Genomic DNA, 22,752 nt, shown 5'->3' with positions numbered 1-22,752 from the left:
TAGTTTTCAGAGAGGGGATGTCTTTCACAGGACTCTAGAAGCATCCAAGATATGGTATGCTCTTATAATTTTTGCAGAATATCTATCAAGGTAAATTGTCTGGCTTTGTGATTCCAAGCATGCCAGAAAATTGGCATATTCTCGATACTCGCTTCCTTGCAAATTGTAAAATTGTAAGGTTGTTTATATCAAGGTCAAGGCTGTCCAAACGTTCTTAATCGTCTAAATATAACATGAAGTCGATCTTATCACAATTGCAGATACCTTGTCTGCAATTGTGATTGATTCCCAGCACAAGCATTTCTACCATCGTTCCCAGTCCTCACCTGAAACACCTGCAGCCCCATGTGTGCCACAGACAGGTTAATCTTGGTGTCCTCACGGTCGGCCGCCGGGTGGAAGCGAACGCCGTACATTTCCAGTTTGCGGGCGATTTCCAGGATTTGAAAATCCGATTCAGCTGGAGTCTGGCCCCTGGGGGAAAAAATGGCGGACACGTGAGTCAAAGAGTTACTTGGGTAACAACAACAAAGTGAAAAAATAAAAAATAAAAAGTTCAGTATATATTGCATTGTTACATAAATGCTACAGATACTTTCCTCAATTATTTTTGCAATTGTTGGCTGTAATAATAAAGATTAATTGCTGAGCCCTGAACATGGGTTACATAGTGATGAAATATAAGAAAAATGTTAAGCATTCAAAACCGAATATGCCATCTTCTGCATTGGGAAATTGTTCTCGAACATTTGACACCATTCTGTCCATAACAGGATAAAGCCATGTGACTGAAACCCATGCTTAGTTTTTTTTTTTTTAAACTATAATACTAAGGCAAAGGAAATCATTAAACCACCGACATCAAGCATATAATTTCTGACACTTTAACAGCTCTTCAGTGCTGCCCAGTGTCTCTGTAAATCCTTTTAGGTAGGGCTGCGTAGGTTTCCTCCGGGTACTCCGGTTTCCCCTACCACTGAAAACATGCACAATAGGCCAGGATGAATGATGTGTGTGAGTGAATGTATGGTGGTGGTCAGAGGGTCCGTTGGCGCAGACGTGTGTAGTCGCGAAAGCGCTTCTGACAGTCTCCCCCAGGGGAAACTGAAGCTACAAACGTAGTTTACACCATCGAGTGTGGAAGTACAATTGTCTCATGTAAAGCGCTTTGTGACCATGTCTGTGAAAGGCGCTATATAAATAAAGATCTTCTTCTTCTTTTAAATTTCAAGGCTCTCTGGGGGAATTACCTCAAACTTGGCGATTACAACCAAACAGCATGTTACAAAGACATATCCATCCAATCATCACCACTGTCTAATTTTGCTCATCCGCTAAGCACCGAAATCTGCTTAGGCCCTGCCCCACTGGCCTCAAGGCTAATAGAGCGGCCAGTGTGAAGGATTAGGCCTGGGGGAACTGGCTGTTAGTGCTTCCAATGACTGGCTACCGAGGAAAGAGATTAGCACGTCTTTAGAGCCACCTAATAGACCGGGCTGAAAGGACTTCCCATTGGCTTTAGTGTTGGGCTTTATAACAAGGAGGCCTCTGATGGGTAACACATAGTAAAGAACTGTTTTAATAATTCCCTGCATTTGTAGTGCGCTTTGCAATCTTGACAAGCTTCTAAAGAACGCAACACAATTGTCATTATCATTAACTCTCCACATGCCGTAGTGGTAAGCTTGGGGTAGGCCGACGGAAGTGTGGCTGATAATCTGCAACACTCACTCAGACAACATTCAATGGCAGGCAAGGTAGGGTGACCAGATGTCTTAAAATCGTGACAGGGTTCCAGGTGCAATGCCAACCAAGCTGTGCACACTCGTCAGTCCTTGCGATGAGCACTAACATTGTTGGTGCGTGTGTCACTGCTCTTTTAAACACAAGTAGAAGTGTTTAAAGTGTTTTTCCGCTGATCCCCAAACATTTTAGTTCAGTGCGGGGATGAGTGAGTAAAGCACTTCAGTAAGAAAAGTTCTAGTGCATTTCTTTCTTGCCTCTTTACTGTCCTGAAAGTTTACAGCGATCCCTGAGTCAGTCATAACCAAAATGTCTGCATTTTCAAGGAGAAATGACTGTAGCCTTAAAGGAACAGGCCACCGTTTTTACATACTGTAAAGGTATGTTCTTACCCGAGCTTTGACGAGTTGATGCGTACCTGTGTGGTCTTTGTGCGTGCCCTTAGTCACGCACAAAGACCAAAGATGTTTTTAGCATTTGGCCTCTCCCAACATATTCTTATAGCTCCAAACAGGGGTGAAGATGGAAGCTACCACGCTCTTCCATGGGGACGCACAAAGACCAGACAGGTACGTATCAACTCATCTAAGCTCAGGTAAGAACATATCTCAGTATGGAAAAAAGGTGGCCTATTCCTTTAAGGACAAGTTTGCAGACTGGGGTGTGGGGTGGGGGCCTTCGGTGTGTGTTGCATCTTTAATCAGACAGTTACTACTGATCCAAGACGAGGAGAATTTTCAGGAAAGTTTGGGATGGATTTGGGATCCAGGATAAAAGCGTTGATTTTGGGACTGTGCAGTCAGAGCATGGATTCAAAATGCTGACCTTTGATCCGTGAACAAATGCTCTACCCGCTGGACCTCTCTCACCCAGATGCTTTCAAACTTACTGACAAACGTGTCTATATCAATGCCTTGTTACCTTATGGTCCGCCTTTTCCACCGTTCCTTCATGTCCGCTTTCCAACAAACATACATCTCCTCTTTGGACGTCGTTGGGGCCTCCTGGCAGCTCTAACCTCAGCATTCTTCTATGTAAAGTGCCCTTCCTTTTCACAAACCATCTCAAACTGGCCTTTCTAGACTTGAAAACAGCGGACACTTCATATAGACTTTGCAAAATCTATTCATCCTCGCTGTGAACAAAATTAACTTAAGCTCTGCGTCTCCCTTATACATTGCTGTTCCATGTCAAGTATGTTTATGGTGACATTATAACATAATTAAAAGCTCTAAAGGGTTCATTTCGTAAACTTTTAAAGGAAACAAGTGCATTATTTGAAGTCTTACTGGTGCCTCCGATGCAGCTCCATGATCCGGTCCTCCACTTTGTCTTGATAAGGCAACAAACTGTTCATCTTCAGAAACTCCCTGTCGGCAGCATCGTCATAATCTCCAACCTCAGCTGTAAGAATAGAAAACAATTTATGACACAAGGTAAGGGGTATTTGGTACCAGAATAAGGGATGGTTTACGGCCGTCCAATATTTTGCTTACATTACACTATATATTATTGTCATTACATTATTACACGATGCAACATTCATATCATAAAAAGTCACTAGCGCACGCAGCTTAAAACAAAACCTAATATTGCTCTGTTGGGATAATGACACATTTTAATTTCAAAATAACTTTAGTGGACTAACTGGTGTTGTAATTGTGAATAAAATATCACAATAATATAATGCAGCCGTGGCTTATTTTCACCTAAAGTAGGTAATACGTTTAAAGGTTTAATATCAGATACAAAGAGTGTGTGAATTTAATGTTATGCTCATTTCAAACATACATTGGACTAAGTGAGACACCAGGAGGGCTCCAGTATTTTCACTGCAGATCAGTCTTCCATCGATCAGGTCTCTCTTCATCTGCAGAGAGAACAAGTATCTACAAAAACAATAGAAAAAAAGTTAACTCATGCTAACCAATGAGCACATTGCTAATGAAATGTGTGTGTTGAAAAACTATTCTATTTGAGACAAAGCTGGTTAATGTTCTGGTACGAGATTACACAGCGACAATGTTCGACCTACGATCAATTAATAACATAATTACAAATACATTCAAAACATGAAGTCATAAATGAAAAACTACAGTATGCCTTCCATTTCCAACATTCTTAGCGACTCATTCTGCTTGCTGTATTAACAAATAGTTGATAGTCATTTAGCAATGTCAAGAATGCAGAATTTTGCACTCATTTTTTCCACATGATTGTGACCATGTTTCCTGGTAATGTCAGTCTTGAGTGTCAAGGTTCATTTTTATGATTAGTCATACCACCACGAAGTAAATGACCTGTGTGTATCATTCCCAGACATAGAGTAGTAGTACATTTTTTTAAGTTCTGTATTTAAATAAAGTTTTTGAGGATTTGTACTTTACTTGAGTTGAATTTTTATTGAGAACTTTTATTCCACTACATTTGAAAGATACATAATACTTTCTACTCCACCACAAAGTAAGAAGTAACTTTGTCCATGTGCTTAGTTGTTTTTGAAAGCCTAATGATGCTCTCTCTACGATCAGTAGGTGGCGCTGTGGGGATGTACCATCAAACGCCACTGATTCACCCCAAAGGAAGAAAGTTTGCCCCCGTCGTGTTGCCGTAAACTGGGGAATTCGGTAGCAATGTTTGTGCTTTTGAAGGTGCAAAATTGTTTTTCCTGACACTTTAAACTGATTTGTATTTTCAACTTTGAATCCTCTTCTACTTTTATTGCCAATATTTCACCAGCAGTATGAGCAGTATGAGCACTTTTACTCAAATAATGAAATCAAGTTCTTTGGCCACCGCTGCCCAGTCCTATGCAATAATGACAATGTAATTAAATTTAGTGGATACTTTTAGGTTTGAAAACATTTCCATTTTCTGAACATGACATCACTGCGCTGTGAAGTGAAGTGTGCCCGGTCCAGTTAATGCAACAGAAAGACGAAACCTGTAGTGAAGTTGCTAACCTTGTGTACTCTTCTTGAAGCTGGCCAGGGTCCGGAGGAAAGAATTTGACCGACAGTCTGAAGAGCGTATTTGCAGGCCCTGAAGAACAAACAAATCAGTTTATGTCAATAACATTAAAGCTATGTTGAAAAAATACGCTGTAATAGAAGACATTTTGGACTACTTACTTCTCACTTGTCTCACAATGAGCTTGGTCGGCTCTAGCCAAACCTAATAAGGGAAATAAAAAAGGGTTTATTTCCCAGAAGTGCCACAGAAATCAGAGCTACATCACTGAGCTAAATGTGTGGTGTGTACGGTATACTGCGGCCCAGCTCAGGGCATGTGTTTGGCCGTGTGTAAAAGCCTCAGTTGTTTCCATCTGGGCCTGATTTAAAGAGGAATGTGAAAGATCCACATCGCGGCTCTGACAAATGTGGATCATCTGACGTTATCGTCATCAATGTTCACAGATACAGCAGCAGACGGGGGAGTTCAAAGGACAGGAATACACTTCTCTAGTACTGCGAAGAATTTGTGAGGAATTTCAACTGGATATGCTATGGTTGGGTCGTGCGAGTTGTAAAATTCTCTGCATTGTCCTATGTATTCATTTCTTGTATCTATATTGAAGCTGTGGTATTCGAATATATTTCTTGTAGTAGAGTAAACATTATTTGGCACCATAGATCCACATTGTAAACGTAATATTTGCAACAGAAAAACATGACCATGTGCGGCTGTTGTGTGTCTCAATTAGGGCTGGGTACCATTATACCAGTACTATAATTATACTAGGTTTTCAATAGGATACCTGAACGACTTTTATTGATATCTATACTAAAATACTTGTTATCTAGAACCACAGAATAGAACAAGAATGTCAATTTATTTCCTAAAATACAATTTAATTGAAATTTGGATTATTTATTTGAGCTGAAACAACTGAGTGACTTCCTTTAATGCTGTCCCTGGACCCAACAGGCATCAAAACTTCTCTTAAGATATTAATTTTTCGATACCACACTAGTATCATTTGACGGTACCCAGCCCTCGTCTAAATTCAATTTTGCCGTTAAAAGATGAGCTTCAAATGAACTCAAGAGGATCTGTCAGAGCTAGAAACACATTTAGGCAACAGCTGAGAGATTTCACTCAACTACTTACAACTTTCACAACTATCGAATCAGGTGGTACAGCTTTAACGTTGGTCTTTTTTCAGTTATCAATAGTCAATTTCTATCAGACTATTGCAGCGACATGAGGACATTCCTACAATGTTGGAGAAAACAAGATAAACTGAGGGCTTTCTGTGAAGAGTATCTGGACATTTGAAATGTGGACATTAGCCTTAATCAATGAACCAATCAATGACAATTATTGACCACTGAATGTTTAAAGTTTGATATTTTGATATCGCCTTGTTCCATGTATACTGTAACCAAAATATGTTCACTGAATGTAAAGTGATGGAAATCTGGTTAAACATCAATCATACAAGACAGTGGTTCTCAAACTTTTTTCACTTTATTGAGAGGATATGAATCATCTCTGACTGCGGTGCACGTCCCACTGGTGATGAAGCTTCTGGCCTTTTAGACTTTAATCATTTTAACTACAGGGAATTAAATTTATGCTTTAGTAAAGGTCAAATATTTTATGAGGCGGTGCTTGGTGTGAAAAGTTTGGAAGCCACTGATGAAGGAGATGATAAAACTTCAACTGAAAGTTTTAAAAATGTAACTATCACACTAATAAGTCGCCTTTCATTCACTTTTGAACCTGTCCAACACAAAGCAATTATCAACAATGGCTTATGGCGGATACTGGTGTTGAATTTATCACATGTGGCTTAAATCTTGCTGACCTCAAGCTGTGACCCTTGACCTTTCACCTTTGTTTGCCCCGCCTTGCCCCTCGGCGTAGACGTTTGCAAACAGGAAGCGCTAGTTCTCACCCAGTTCATCTGTGTGTTCTGAAACTCCAGGCCGAAGTAATCGCTCTCCATAATGTTTCCTCTTTGGAAAACCTCCGTCAGCAGCGTCTGCCCCAGAGACCTCGGCTGGAAGAGGGAAAAAAAAAAAAGATGCCTGGTTTGATCAATTAGAAGAACAGCTGACAAAGACGAGACAGATTTCACACGGTTTGATAAAATACGCTTACATTATTTCTGACAGTATTAGATGCATTTTGTATACAATTCAAGGAAAAGTACTTAATTTGCAACTCCTCCCCTTTGAGATAAAAAAAATACCCATTTCAAGAAAACATAGGAGGGTTTTGAGTTATTCTCTTCAGTTACTTGCGCCTCTGACTAGAGACGTACTGATCCAGCTTTTTGCTTCAAATACAGATACCGGGAGGGTTGAATATCTGCAGATATCCGATATTAACTGATACCAAGAGACTTTCTTAAAAGTGGCCCTGAGTGAAAAAGTGAATTTTCCTCTTTTCTCCATTTTATGAATTTCCATTGACTAACATTAGCGAAAAACAGTATAAAAAGTGGAAAAAATAGACGTGGAACAACTCCGTTAGCTGCTGAGTTACTGCTGGTAAATACATCTAACACAAAAAATAAAAAATAAACTCCATTAGTTTACAATTGCTGCTAATCCCATAATGCTTAGCGATATGACATCACATTCCTGAACTTTATTAATAAACTAATGGACTACATGACAGGATATTTAGGTGACATTGATATAAACAACTCACATAAAGTGATCTGGCCAACACTTGGCCACTCCAGCAGTGACGATAAAATGTTTTATTAGGCTACTTTAGGTATATCTGTCATAGTTTCTGACCCAGTCTTGATTAGTTGCCGTTAGTAGTAGCATGCTCCCGCTAGCTTTAGCATGCTCCCGCTAGCTTTAGCATGTTGTTTCTAGCCACAGCACTTTTTGCGGCGAATAAATATATATTTGCAGAAGTTAAAACTAACTCAGCGATTGAATTCTCCAGGATTATAGCTAAAAAAGACATACAGCATGGCCATATTCACTTAGATTTAACTAAAGTTGTTTTTTTAAAGTGGTGAGAGCCAAAACTAGTATGGGTTCAGTATCTGATATTTGTAGCCGAAACACATATTATTACATCATATTCTTTTCCAGTATCGCTCTCATATCGGATCGGTGCGTCCCTAGCTCTGACCTATCAAGCCAACTACAGTATAAGATTTATGTGCACTATGTGGTGCTTGGCTCAGAGTGGCAGATTCCTGTGCAACAAGCTAACAAACAAAAGTTACACACTGCACGTCTTTGGTCTTGCATTTGTGAACACTTTCTCAGCGCCCCATCTGTAAACCATCCCTCTGCATTGCACGTTTTACTGGCGCACATGTTCCCTGTGTCAATCAAAATAGTTTCCACGTATGGGACGTCTCCATGAGCTCCTAAAATGTGTCCTATGCCGAAGAACAGAGCGCGGCCGAATTCGCACACAATAAGGTCTGCACCTTCGGACTGTCCCGTAGGCCGACGGGGGTTTGCTGCAGTAAACGGACAGCTAATTACTATGTACCAAGAACTGACTGCGCTTGAGGTTTGGAAGCCGGGCCTGAGACTTTGAGAGAAAATTATAGCCCGGGACATCTGGTCGTAATGTGAAATAGTATTTTTAAAAGCCGCTGTTTTGCACTGGAGAAAGAATTTTTAAAAAGGATTTGATACTGTTGGAGAAAAAGTAATCTATCAGAGACACAAATGTGGGAGTCTAGATGTCTTAAAGGCCCTATATCTGACTTTGTTTACGAACGATGAAAGAGGGAGCGTTTTAATCCGTTAGTTGTGATCCAAACTCACTTCTAACTTTTCTAACAAATTTCTAGCATGTGCATGATGCTACTAAACTGTAAAATGTTGAACTGTAGCAGGGGGCGCTTTATTGAGGCTGATATATTTAGTAGGTCCCCTCCTGGAACCGCCACCTTAACATGGTGGAGGGGTTTGAGCACCCGAATGATCCTGGGAGCTCTGTTGTCGGGGGCTTCGTGCACCCTGGTAGGGTCTCCCATGGCAAACAGGTCCTAGGTGACGGGTCCAGAAGCCCCTTATGAGAGACCAGCCTGGTAAGAACCATGAGGCTGTCCTTCTGTGGACCCACCACCTGCAGGAGGAGCCATAAGGGCTGCCCCCACCACCTGGAAACGGACGAGTGGAAGAAAATGGATGGATGGATGGATATTTAGAAGGTTCTTTAGATGGAGCTTGTTTGAAAGACAAAAATCAGCATATTCCAAAACTAAAAAAACGACAAAGTCTGTATCTCTTATAATTCTGAAATTATAAGCAAAAGTCTGCAACATAAAAATATATAAAATACGATCCGAGGTGCACAAACCTGTGGCCGTATTTTCATCGCAATGTTTCTCAGCTCCCCTGAGGCCTGATCTTAAAGCTCTGACTTTGCTCTTTCCAAAGCAAAAAACAGCAGACATCGGCCTTTATCAGCCGATATTGTAAAATACACAAATATCGACCCGATATATATCGATCAAACTCAGTTTCATGGGGCAGCAGGTATGTTGTCATTTGGGGGTTGGGGTGATTTTAATCTGTAAAGCACTTTGTGTCACATGTTTCTACAATTTACTGAACTAATTCTGTACAATTCTCATTTAGACCATTGCCGCCATTACTAAGCAAGGGAAAGTTTATTTGCAGAGCACAATTTAACAGAACAGAATGTTCTACAGTCACATAAAAGAAAAAGAAATTGCATGAAAAGTGGAGAGTGCAGGGAAAAGACTTTTTTCTAGTCTACTACTGCTTATACTGCCACAACTACCATACAACCTAGTACTTTACAAGCATCACTACCACTGCCAGAATGAATGAGTACATTGTTTCAAATTCTTCAAGAGCAGTCAAAAGTTTTGCAATAAATGCAATATATTCTTAAAAAATTACACTCAAATTAACTATTTCAGTAAAGTACCCAGTTCCTCTCCCTCTGCTGAAACAACATCCATAACAGTGCGTAGTAAAGAGTTCATTTTTCCATACTGTCTTTGAATCCAGTTACCGAGGAAAGAAAACATGTGTTAAAATACTTTGTCCGCGTTGTCTTTGAGCCGAAGCCAAACATGCTATTAAAAAGAGCCACTGCCCATTTTATTTTTTCCTTCCCAGTCCACACTCCAACCACCAGCCCCAAACATAATGAAGACACAGCAGTAGTGTATTACACTTGCTTTATTATTTAAAAATGAAAAAGAAAAAAAGCTGGCAACGTTATCACAAAATATCACATAAAATGCAGATCGCTCTACCACAACTTTACTCTGCATGTAATTATAAAGCATTTACTGTTTACTTTGCAATGAAAAAAATGTGATATGGGGCCTTTAACTGTAATTAAAAGCATACTATTCACTAATACATGTTTTCTTGTCTTTGAGGAGCTGTTTATGAAGCTGACTGAGAAATTCTCCTGTCAAGTGTGGATTACAGTTGAATGTTTGCCTCTTGCTGCACTGTTCTGGCATGTGTTTACTCTTTAAGAGGCTCCTCCCACCGGTTACTCATTATCCCACTTGAGAAATGCAAAAGTCCATTCACACCACTCTAGTCTCAAGTGTCCTCCGGTCGACCGCTTTGTGTCAAGCTGCTTTATCTGCAAAGATCTGACGACGACGTTTCAACAGAGAGCCTCAGTCACACAGCGAGGCGTCTGGAAATCACCCGCGCTTTTGTCAAACCCACAAAGGAACCAGTGTGACTGTGGTTCATCATTTTGTGCTTTCGATTTTTAAAAGGCAGACATTTATTGCGGTGAAAGGTGTACATTCAATGAAGGCTCCTCAAGCATCAACGCGGAAATGATTTCTAGCAGTTTTAGAAACAGCCAAGTTCAAAAAGACGATTGGTGAAAATTGTGAACTTGTGCAAATGAAAAGAATGGTGGGTAATAGCCGTAATTCATATCACTCAAACTCATTCATATCACTCAAAAAGGAGTTATTTACAGGTGATAGTCATATAATTAGAATATCATGAAAAAGTGCATTTATTTCTGTAATTCAACTTAAAATGTGAATCTAATACATGGTAAAAATGGTAAATGGACTTATATAGCACTTTTCTACCTTTATCAGGCCCAAAGCGCTTTACAGTAAGGAACCAGTCACTCATTCACACTCATTCATTCATACACCAATGTATGCTGACACTGGAGGCAAGTAGGGTGAAGTGTCTTGCCCAAGGACACAACGACAGTGTGCATTTGCGGGAGCTGGGATTCAAACCCACGACCTTTCGATCATGAGACGACCCACTCTGCCAAGAGCACCACCGTCTATATATGATATAGACTCATTACATGCAAAGTGAGATATGTATAGCCTTTGTTTGTTATAATTTTGACGATTATGGCTTACAGTCCAATTTTCAAATACTCCAAATTCTCTGAGATTTTTAATTGGGGTTCTTCACAAGCTGTGAGCCATAATAAATAAAGGCTACATATCTCACTTTGCATGTAATGAGTCTATATCATATATTAGTTTCACAGTTTAAGTTGAATAACAGAAGTAAATGCACTTTTCATGATATTCTAATTATATGACGAGCACCTGTATGTGAACTATGTTGGACATCCACAGCACTTTCTGTCAAAAATGAAGCATTTACACTGCTCTAAAGTAAACTGTGGTGATGATGAGAGCTGTGCATCAGGGCGACACATTTCTCATGAAGACAGAGTTCATTCCTCATCAGTCAGACAACTGTCAGCGCACCGGTTCACAGGGCATCATTTCCCATCATACCAATGGCATGAAGTAGTCCCTGTAGATGAGCTCAGTTGGTGAAAGGCATCTGCGCCCACCTGGTTCCGGGACTGTACTCGCCTTCGCTCTCATGAGAGTCTCGGCACACAAATATTTTTTCCCTAGGATAGTTGGTAGATCAACCAGTCACAAGTCATGGGTGAAACGTCAAACATATATCGACCAGTCACTTTAACCCTGACTCTGCCTTAGCCACTACCCTTAAGGATAGTGGGCTGGTGCCTAATCTTAATACATCTCTGATTGGATGATGAATGTCCACCGTTTACCAACTATCCTAGGAAAAATATTTTCGCTCCCGGGACCGGCTCACAGATTGCGTCAGAGCAAGTCTGCGTCATCTTGGACACAAATCTAACAGACATGCACCGCTTGCCCGCAGGCGCTTGCAAAAACGATAACACACCTATTATCTTTTCAATTGAAAGTTTGGCAGGAGTGGCATTGAGATCCGGCTCACACCGAGACTGTGGTGTGTGGATTCGTCAGTGGCACCAGCGTCGAGGCGGGTCAGTGGGTCAGCCAATCAGGCCAGAAAGACAGCAGGGATTATGGCAAACAGATGTTTCTCTGCCACAAGTGTTACTGCGGCGATAGGGGCGTGACGCTAGAGCTGGGTTCACAGGGTTGTGGGACACCAGTGGCTTTGCGTTTGCACAGGAAGGACAAAAACTGGACTGAATTTATCATGATTTTAAGATACAATTAGTTCTTTTTTCATATTTCTACTACACTGTATGGGAGTCAGTCTTGGTGCCTGGAGATTTGCACAGGTATTAATTATGTAGTTACCAAAAAGCTGGCACATCATTCAAAGCCATAAATGGTGAGAGAGAAATAAAGAAACAAACAATAGGAGGAGGACCTTTCACACCGATCTGACAATATTGACTCGGAGCACACACTGAAGCCGACGCGACTGATTGAGACAAATGTGTCCAGATATTTGGGCAGCTGACAAACCCAGTTGTTTCACAGCCATAACCATTTCAACCATTCCACGCCGTCATTTATAAATCTATTTTTCACTATCCAGAGGGCAAGTTTTGAATGTATTGTAACAACATTTAAAGGGGCTAGATGCAAGTTAGGCATTTTATGCTCACTACTGCCACCTCAGGTCTTATGCATAACTGCAGCATCTATATTAAGCTTGTGCATGACGGCACTTCGGACCTGAATTAACACCTTTTTGAGTGCAGGATTTTAGAGGCAGTTGTGGTGAACAGGTCTGAGTTCATTCTACATATTAGGACATTGCTGGAACATGTAGGGAGATGAAAATATTTAGTTTTAACATTTTCAAACTCCGTATAGTCCCTTTAAGAGTTATAGCTGACCATCTTCTAAAGATTATCAGGGAACTTCAATGTAAAACAGAAGGAAAACACATCTCTGGATCATGGTTTAAGTCGGAAGTGTTCTAGAAGATTTCATCCCATGTATCACATTACCCTTCTCAAAAGAACAATGGGGAAGAGGATATCTTTGACTAATACTGCATTGTGGATTAATGGAAGAAGCTTTAACAACTGAACGAGGAGATTTTTGGGTTATGAGACGACATCAAAGGGCACAATTCACACTTTTTCCTAATCTCCTTAAAAACATCCAAGGCTTTTGCACGATACTGAACGATAAAACTTGGGAACTACATGATCAGGTAGCCCCGGTAAAGATCCAGGGATTATGTCTATCTTGCTTGACAGGTTAGGCCCCAGTTTACTAAACACTCGAGACTCCAGGAGAGGCAGGGCCGCCCGGCTGCAGGGGTGTGTTGGAGCTTGCATGCGGCCCAGTGGGGAGCTCATTGTCTCGCTTTTGCCACAGGGAGATTTCCTGCTCAAATGCATATTAAAACCACTTTCACGAGGCAGTGAGACGGGCTCGTGAATGCTGTGGGTTTCTTTGAAGAGAGTCTAACTTCAACACGTCTTTTCTCACCTGGTTTAAAGGGAACACTCGAGGACACTTGGCGAGGGTTTGTTGGCGGCGACACAAAAGCAGTAATCGGGGTCAGCTGAGGCACTACGCCTTCTGTTAGGATCACCTGTGTAACCTACATACTAAAAGGCTGATTGAAACTATATGGTGGCTGGTCTTGTGCCATAACAGCTGACAGCAGGATCCATTATTTCAGTACAATTTCTCAAAGCTTCTAGTCTAACCATTTAAAACCACATCACCAAATACCAAATGTAATCACTTCATCCCACCAAAGCAGGATAATGATGACTACAAAGCACTGCAATCGTTAGTACAACTATGACTTCATGAAGAAAGCTTAGGTTAAGTTGCTCACACATGCTCCACAGCCCCCTGCCAGGAGCTGACAGAGCGTGAGAGAAATAAACAAATGCATTTAAGGGCTTGGAGCAAACTGACAACTTTTTTGACGAATGGAGGTGCATAAAATTCAGCAAATACACAATTTGTGTGAATGTTTTGTGCTGTAAGGAAACAGAAGCGTTAGCATCAGAGGAAACTAGGAGGAAATGATCATTGTTGCACCTCTTCTTCTTGGTATGTCTCACATGTTAAAGTGTGTGAATGCATTTCCGACCCTGAAGATTTGTTGTTATCAATTTCGATTCATATTAAAATTGTGTATAGTTAGATGAGCAAAAGTAAATTGGACTCAGCTTTTGAGCAAACACAATTAGGCAAAATCTCCAGTTGAGTGTGTTTTTGACCATCAATTAACTGAATGACAAGGTGTTCATGAAGAAAAACAATTGATAATCAAAATGACAATGACACGTGTGCAGACTAAGATGTTTAAAGCATCTGTGGGTCTGTTTATAGTGCATATGACAGGTTTTAATGCTTTTGAAACTTATTTAGATGGATCACACCCGTTTTAAGAAATAATCATCATTTTAATTCAGTGAAGCAGCAATTTTAAAGAAGAAAAGTTGGAAAGAAAAGTTATATTTTATTTGAATTTTAAAGCCACTGACAGGAAGTGACAGATTCATAATGTGTTTGTAATTGTATGTAATGTAAAACATCTTGGCCAGGACCTTAGAAAAAAAAAGGTTTTTAATCTTAATGGTTTCCTGGTTAAAAAAAAAACAAAAAAAAAAAAAAACAAATTAAAGCGCCACAGCAGTTCATTGACATCAGTATCCAATATATAATGTACATAATGTATATATGATTTACTGTAAATTAAAAAAAAGGAAGTGAATCAAAAATTGTCAAACTAAAGAAAGTTGGGTAAATTTTTTAGCAAAACCTTCAATATAATCGTGTTGAGTTGGTTGTATTGCTTTTACCTACACGATATTCACATCTTGTGCTCTTGACGCCACCGTTCCCACATCCAGCATTCCTCGACTGTCTACGGGTGTAAGCTGTGATCCTTTTAAGCAAAGTCATTAGGCTAATTTTGTGTACTGTGAGATAACGCTCGCTCCAGTGACTAATAAAAACGCAAGAGTACGTTTAATTTTAGCCTCTACAGCCAAGCCAGACCTGAATTAGCCAGTGCTTATGACAGAACAGACAAAACAGTAACGCGATACAATGATGCAACTACTACAATACAAATACGCAGAGAAGGGTACTGCGTTACATGTGTGTATTCTTAGGGAATATCAGAATCTTCAATGCTCAGTTACTCAGTTCTAAAATACTTTTAACTTTTGTTTGTATATGATTGACTACTTTAACCTTCTTAACAGTAAATATTATGGCTGCTCCACTCGCTTCTGCAAATAAGATGCCACTGAAATGTATTAATATCTGCCTTTCAAGTGTGACTGCATGTTACATTTCTTTGTGTGCTTCACATTGTACTGCAAGATTCACAAACCGTCAGGCAAATGTTCAGTTTTTGTGATCGGTTAGTCTTTTTATCAAGAAATTTATCACCGGCTTGATATCACAGTACAGTACATTTTTACAGAATTATGCTTCTTTTCTGTGATTCTGTATCTTTTCACTTAAATAAAAATGTATTGCTGCTTGTGATGGTTGTGTTTGTCTCTGTCGAACTAAGAACTTGAATATTTTGGAAATTGCAAGTTTACTTTATTTCAGTATTAGCTGCACCTGTACTACTGTGTCAGAGCTCCCTTGCAAATGTCTGCTGAAACTATGGAGCACTTGTGAACATCATTTTGATTTTTAGCTAGTGCAATTATTTGAATAAATATGTCACTTATTGCCATGGCTTACAATTGAAACAGTAGCGCTGGGCACCTGACCTGTACTTGATCACTTGGCAAGGGGGACTTGGAATTGTTTCAGATTAAAAAAGAAAGTGGAAACAGCAAGATTTTACAATTTATTTCAAAGGAATGTTTGTTCTATTCTGCTTTACAGTTGAAGTTTTGATTTTGAGATATTTTAGCTTAATTTTGAACACAACACCCTATTAAATGCTGAATAATCTTAGTTTAGTTGGTCATTTTCTAATAATTTTGGCAAGATCCTCGAGGTAGTTGTATAGTATAAATGAATAACTCAAGGCGAGACAAAGAAGGTTGGGAACCACTGATCCATAAAAGACTATTTTATTTATTTGAACTGAACTTCCTTTAGTGCTGTAGCTGGACCCAACAGGCATCAACACTTGGCATCTAAAGGTATAGGAAAAAATCTATACTTTTATTATTTCGATACCAGTAGAACTTCAACTTTACTTTCCTGATATCATACTGGTATCGTTTAATGGTACTCAGCCCTATGAAACAGTCTTTTCCTTTTATTAGTGCAGCATAGTTTTAACATTTATGATCTTTATGAAGCAAAAAACATTATTTGTGACATACAAAACCTCAACGCTCATCTTATTTTCAGACTGAGGGAGAAAATGATTCTATTGGCCGCCACAAAAGGGGAAAAAGTAGTACTCAAATGAAAACTTATATGAAACTCAATCCCTACAATTCCACCGGTTTAAATGGGCTCATCTTTTTACATTCCTCCAGGCCACAGCCACACTCCGAGCTTTGGGCTTCACCCCTCCCCCACTGGCCCGCAAACTTTGCCCCGTCCGTGACTGCTCCCTCAGAACTGCTCTTTTACCACCAGAAGCTCGCCCCGCTCTCAACCCCCCCCCCCTTCACCACAACCTACTCGCTGTCAACCGCGCTATTTATGTCCTTGTTTGCCCAACGCTAAGCAAAGCACAGCCAAGTCCCATGCTGCACTTTCACACAGTTCGAGTTCAGTGGAGAGAACCTGGATAAAGTTAAGGTTTGTAGACCTTATGTGATGACTAATGTCCAGTTAAGTCCTGGCTCAGTTGTCCCGGTTTAATTGGCCAGTTTGTTTCTGGTCCAATACTGGTTTGGTCCGTGTTTTGACCTGGAAAGGTTGACAGGGATGGATACACGGCAGCTCTGGAATCACCCATATATGGTCATGTTTGAAAACAGTTAAGGGGGAAAACAATGGAGAAAAATCTTAATTTTTCTAATTATTCAAAAACTACTTTAACAAATTCTGAATTATGAATATAGTTTTCTACCAAATAAAGATACAAAGACATGGGGAGGAGCAAAGTGGTTCAACAGCGCATAAATACATAAAGAACGGAGAATGCTAACAGGATGCTTCATGATAGCATCGTGCTAATGCTAACGGCTAGCTAGCGCAAGCTACGACTGCCGTTATAGAGTTCGGGAAAGTCTACAGTTACCATGGAGATCGGCCATCTTTGCAGCTGTTAGCATACATTTCCATTGACTAACATTAGCTAAAAACAGTTTATAAAGTGGAGAAAATAGCCGTGGAACAGCTCCGTTAGCTGCTGAGTTACTGCTGGTAAATACATCTAACTCACTGTGGCGTCCAAGTGTTTTAATGTGAACAATAACTCCAGTATTTTAACTTCTAAAATCTCCATTAGTTTACAATTGCTGCTAATCCCATAATGCTTAGCGATATGACGTCACATTCCCGAACTCTATTTCACGTCTGCTGAATAATCTGCAGTGAGAAAATATCCATATGGGCCCGATTTACACTTGACTTTATTTGTATGTGATAAATAAGTTTATATTCCACCAGAAAATGGATAAAAAGAGTGAAAAATTGTGTTTCCCAAAAGATTCTATTTTCTCCCTCCCCTTGATGCGATGCTGCCTGTATCTATTAAAACAATATGGCTTTAAAGTTTATGGTGGTTCAAGAGGAGACATTTTGGAATACTTCCTAATGACATCACAGTGTGGAATCACGCGTGCTGGGCTCTGAATAGGGAATGTGCAGGATTACTCAAACTGAAAGACACACCAACTCCAGGTATGTTTTTGATGAGAATATAACGAAATATTATAAGACACAAACAGTACGTTCAGGACAAAATCTCAATATCTTCAACACACTTTGGTTTAAGCCCTGATATCATCCTTTAGCATACTCTAGTTATTGGTTTTTGATTCGTTCAAGTTTCAGTCCTGGTTTTGGTCCGACCCCTGCTCCTTCTTTCGAGATCTTTTTTTCTTCCTTGCAAGTTGCACTGCGGATATAAAGGGAGCTTGTGTTTCTCTGGCCCGGTTGCCCTGCCTCCCCTGTCCCAAAACCACAAGGCCAGGCTTTCTCCTGTGCTCCGAGTGGGCAGGGCTTGTGGACAAGAGCCAGAGGAGCACATACTGTCTTGCTGACGGTGACCATGCGGGCTACCTGCACTTCAAAGAGACGCGATATGATTTGTCTGTTGTGCGTCCAAAGGTGAAAAATGTTACAAGGATATAAATATTAGTCACTATTTGAGAAAAATGAAATAGGTTGCAAAATCAAAAGAACGGGGGAAATAAAATACAATGTTTAGCCCTGGTTTAGCTCACTGGTTTAGTCCTGGTGAATCCTGTTTAGTGATTTTTCCAGTCATCCGGAATCTAGATTGTATCTGTCTAGTCCTGGTTTAGATCTTGGCCTCTGGTTTAGTCCTAAGCCCCAGCGTTTATGTAATTAAAATGTTTGGTTAGAAAACGGAAACACAGTGTAAAAGACACACAGAGGAGCTTTTACATCACTAAAACTAGGGGTGTCATCATTGGCCATTCACTTAACCTCTTTACCCCTGCCTTAATGCGTTTTCTCCAGTTCAAATCAACCCAAATCTAAAAAGGTCATTGTAAAGCCAAGAGCTTTTGTCACTTTTTCATAATTTTTTTGTCGCTCTTGTGTTTTGTACATTGACTGATACAAAATATCTGTCTGTGTCTCAACCAATCAGAAAGCAGGACTAGCACTAAGAGCCTCCAAAAACACTCACTTTAAGTTTACTCCATCTACATGCCCCCAAGCGGTGCCACTTTAGCTTTATGTGATACCAAAAATACAATTTTCATACACTATTCAAAGCCAGGCAATTAATGATTAATCATAAAAATAGTCGGTAGATTAATCGATGACCAAAGTAATCGTTAGTTGCAGCCCTAATATTTTGACACAAGAAGATGAGCTCGGTTCTGGTGGGGGTGAAGAGGTTAAGCAATTGTTTTTTGTTTGTTTTTTAAAGTAAGTCTATAATAATAATAATCATAGTACTTTTTCTGATTATGGTTCATTATTATTACTAGGGAAAAGAGCTCTTGTTTATTCAAATATACTGCACAATGAGATACAGCCAACAGGTAACAGTTAATCGACTACTGTTCATTAAGGTGACCAATTAATCGATTAAAGACATTGAGCAAAACGTGCATCCCATTCCCTTCTAGCTCAAACAGTTACAGAACTGAGCCAAAGCACGGCCCGAGTGACGGCTGATCGAGACAAATGTATCCATATATTTGGGCAGCGGAAAAACCCACAGCCACTGAAGGCAGTTGTTTGAAGGCCACAACCATTTCAACCATTCAGTGTTGCAATTTTAAATCTATTTTTGTATTCACTATCAGTGGGTGGAATAATAAGCCGAGACGAGAGGTTGTCTTTTTTTTCATACTTTAGAAGAAATTTACGAGACATTTCAGACACGGTAAGGAGGGTAGATATAAATATTAACAATAAACAAAAACAATGGCAACAGCTGGAGACATCTTGATTCAAACAGCAGAACAGTGAACTGAATAATTGGGATAGAATTTCATAGGGCGTCCCAATATTACGCCTCACTACTTGCTAATACTCCTGGCAGATGACTACATTACTGAATGAAAAGGAATACTGAGCTATGCAGACAGTGGCCATCTTGTTCGTGTTTTCTGCTTGACGACATCACAGCCATGTCCTCTATGCAGCTGTATATTTCCGTTTAGCCTCCCCTATCAACACCGCGTCCACATTTGCTTTGAACCCTCGGTGCCCAAGTGTTTAATACATCTGCTGCACCCGAGCATTGGCAGGTCCAAGCTGTCCTCAACTTCCTCCTTCAATACTTTGAATTAACGCTTTCTGGTTTATTCCAGGGGGCTCAGACAGGAACATATGGCATGATAAGATTATAAAAAGTCTGCCCTCATTGTTTTTTGGATTTGGGATAAAAGATACTCGGCGTAATTAGCGGGAATTAATCAAGCTACAGACTTAGTGAAATACATGTTGCTGTAGTTCCTTGTTTGTAAAATTAGATTGAAAGCTTTGATGAGCGGCCCTGGCTGAAGGGGCAGGAAGCTCTCTCTATGATAAAGCGGTTTCCTTATTGCTTCCTATTTGCCTCGTGAACGACTCCTGCAGACGCTTGCCGAGTCAACATGGGAAACACTGCTGCTCCGAATCTCAAAGTTTGCTCAATCCCTGCCTCTGCCAATCTTTAACAGGGATTAACTGAACTGTAATGTAATCACAACGGGAAAGGCAAAGGGCACATTTCTTTGTAACGGGGGGGTGTGTGACTTTTGGAGCCTTTTAACATTTTGTGCTAATCTAGACGTGCCTGTCGGCTGCTCCAATGTAATAGTTGTCTTTGATATTGAAAAGTCCCAAATGCAGGAGGATGCTTTGAAACACACAATAAAAACTCCACAAAACAGGGCGTCCTTGTTATCAAATCATCTTATTTACTCGACAAACCAAATGTTCCGAGAGCTGCGACATCCAGCAAAAAAACGCAACAGCCATGACACAAAAAAAAGTGCCTTGATGTGTTACACCGAGTTGTCCGAATAAGACGCTTTAATGAGGAAGGGATTTTAGCATCAAAGCCATGTGGCAGCAGCTGTCACCGCGGCACACGCAACGCATCCAGCAGAGTGTAAACAACCAGGACCAGACGGGGAACGCTCAAAAGCTTTCAAATAGGACCATTCGGACCCATCATTGGAGCTTCCCAAATTGAGAAAGTAGTAAAATGGGCCCGAAACTGGACGAAATATAACATATCAATAATTACAAGTCAGGGAACATCTGAAACTAAACACAGCTTAACCTGTAGAAGGACAACCAGGACTAAAACGGCAAGAATGTGGAACAAGAGGTGGTGTATAGGCCTGTCACGATAACAAATTTGAAGTTCGATGGCAGGAAAGCATCGCGATAAACGATATTATTGACTCTAACGATACTGGATACTGTCAACTCTCAGACATAATAATGATAGTAAACCTTTGTTCTAAAAGTTCATCAAAATGTTGCAAAAATACCTCACAAGCCGCAATAATCATGAAATATAAGTTTACAAAGAAAAAATGGCGGGGAACGCTAATAAATGTACAGATGATAAAGATAAAAATATATTGTTTATCTGTTGTTTATTGATGTCGATAGATCGTGACAGCCCTCGGTGGTGGGTTTTAATCTCTCTTTGAAATTGAAATTGTTACTCTTGAACATCTACAAAAGTACAATATCAAGTATGTGGTCAAGGGTGCAGGTGAAATAGAATAATAGTAAGTGAATGCAATGAATCAAAAAAGGATAGAGATGGGTCTGACCTTTTATGGTTTACAATATAGTCAATTGTCTGTACATGTACAATCTGGATTCTCGTTATCAAGTCCCCCTAAAAACTTGAGTTGCACATTTTTGTCCATATCACCCACCGATGCCTGTTGCTACAAAGAGCTGACCAAGAAGGCTAATCGAGGAAAGAACCATGAAGACAAATAAAGGAATCAACCAACTCCGATCAAATCTCTACGGAAATTAAACATTGAAAGAATTCCACTCACACCATTCTGGAGAAGCACTGGTCTAAGGGAGCAAAGTGTTGGTTAAAGAAAGTATAAAAAGTGACTCACATCAATGTCGAAAAACTCCTGAGTATCATCCAGCCCTTGCACACGGATCTGCAGGCCTCTTCCATGGTTTCGGTTCCCGCTGACCATGTTGGCACTGATGCTCTGCCCGGGCTCCAGTGTACTGATACCAGCGTTGAACTGGGCCCCGAGTCTGGTGCCAGGAGTGGGCAGGACCCGGTATGATCCTTCTATTTCCCCCATGACTTCTTCTCTCTCCTCCGGGAGCCCGTTCACCTCCTCCTTATACTCCTGCAAAGGGAAACCGACCTGGGTGTCATTGATGTGGTGAGAGCAGAGCTGTCATAATGCTTTGTCTAATCTTGCTAAACTATAATGATTGGTTTAGGAGTTTTTCCCCCAGGTTTCCCAACAGGCTGGAAGTTGTTTGAGCCTAGACTTGGCTTAATTCATAGCATAGAAAGTTTGCATCTAGTCACTTCCAGTAAGAAACATTGTGTAGCAAGACTGTTTGATGTACAATATAAAAAATTACGCAAGACAGAGCGACGTGAGAACTTTTATCACCTTGCATTGGGGGGGCTAACTCGGTCACTGGGCTACATTTATCCTGCAAAGTTTAATTTTTGAACACAACACAATAAACAAACAACTGAAAGTCAAATTGATGTGATATAAGGAGAGCTACGCACAAGAAAAACAAGGCTTACGACGAGAAAAACGACCTACTTTTCTAGGAATTGTCGCTCATGGCAATCCATGCAACTTCACCACGAGAGGTGCCGAAGTTGCCTTTTACGCGTGAGTTCATAATCTACAAAAAAAAAAAAACCCGCCGCTGCATACATGCATCACAATGACACACAAACAACAAACTCACCACTTATTTGAATGAAACCCAAATGTTAGTTGTTAGTAGAATCGAGGAGGACACGACACGGCCGCTCCATGGTCCTCGTCTCCGGAGTGCGTATTCAGACTGCGCTGTGATTGGCGCAAGCAGCTCCGGCGCGTCTCTCCATTGGTGCAGACGGGGGAATGGGATTGTGTGGGGCTTGTTGAGCTGAAGATTTACCTTCCCCTTCACTTTAAATAGCTTTAAAGGCCGAAGAATAAACTTGGGTGAGACGGAAAATATACGCGCTGGGCTTTTTAATGCGGTCTCGTCAA

The 22,752-nt window shown here is 40.4% G+C and overlaps 1 protein-coding gene across 1 annotated transcript in view; it reads right to left on the bottom strand.

The window, feature by feature from the left end:
• Positions 1 to 21,873, bottom strand: part of farp2 (FERM, RhoGEF and pleckstrin domain protein 2) — a gene marked incomplete at its 3' end in the record, with an annotated part of 42,398 nt that extends 20,525 nt beyond the window's left edge. The window contains exons 1-7 of the mRNA XM_079574871.1: positions 21,625 to 21,873; positions 6,644 to 6,748; positions 4,875 to 4,917; positions 4,707 to 4,785; positions 3,535 to 3,632; positions 3,033 to 3,147; positions 327 to 474 (exon numbers count right to left, since the gene is read on the bottom strand). Coding sequence (XP_079430997.1) covers positions 327 to 474; positions 3,033 to 3,147; positions 3,535 to 3,632; positions 4,707 to 4,785; positions 4,875 to 4,917; positions 6,644 to 6,748; positions 21,625 to 21,825 — 789 coding nt within the window. The 5' untranslated portion in view covers positions 21,826 to 21,873. The remainder of the gene's footprint in view (positions 1 to 326; positions 475 to 3,032; positions 3,148 to 3,534; positions 3,633 to 4,706; positions 4,786 to 4,874; positions 4,918 to 6,643; positions 6,749 to 21,624) is intronic.
• Between the last annotated feature and the right edge of the window lie 879 nt (positions 21,874 to 22,752).

Source organism: Gobius niger (assembly GCF_951799975.1).
Source record: "Gobius niger genome assembly, chromosome: 17".
NCBI lineage: Eukaryota > Metazoa > Chordata > Actinopteri > Gobiiformes > Gobiidae > Gobius > Gobius niger.
The sequence above is the reverse complement of the archived record's forward strand: the minus strand, read 5'-3'. Positions and strand labels throughout refer to the sequence as shown.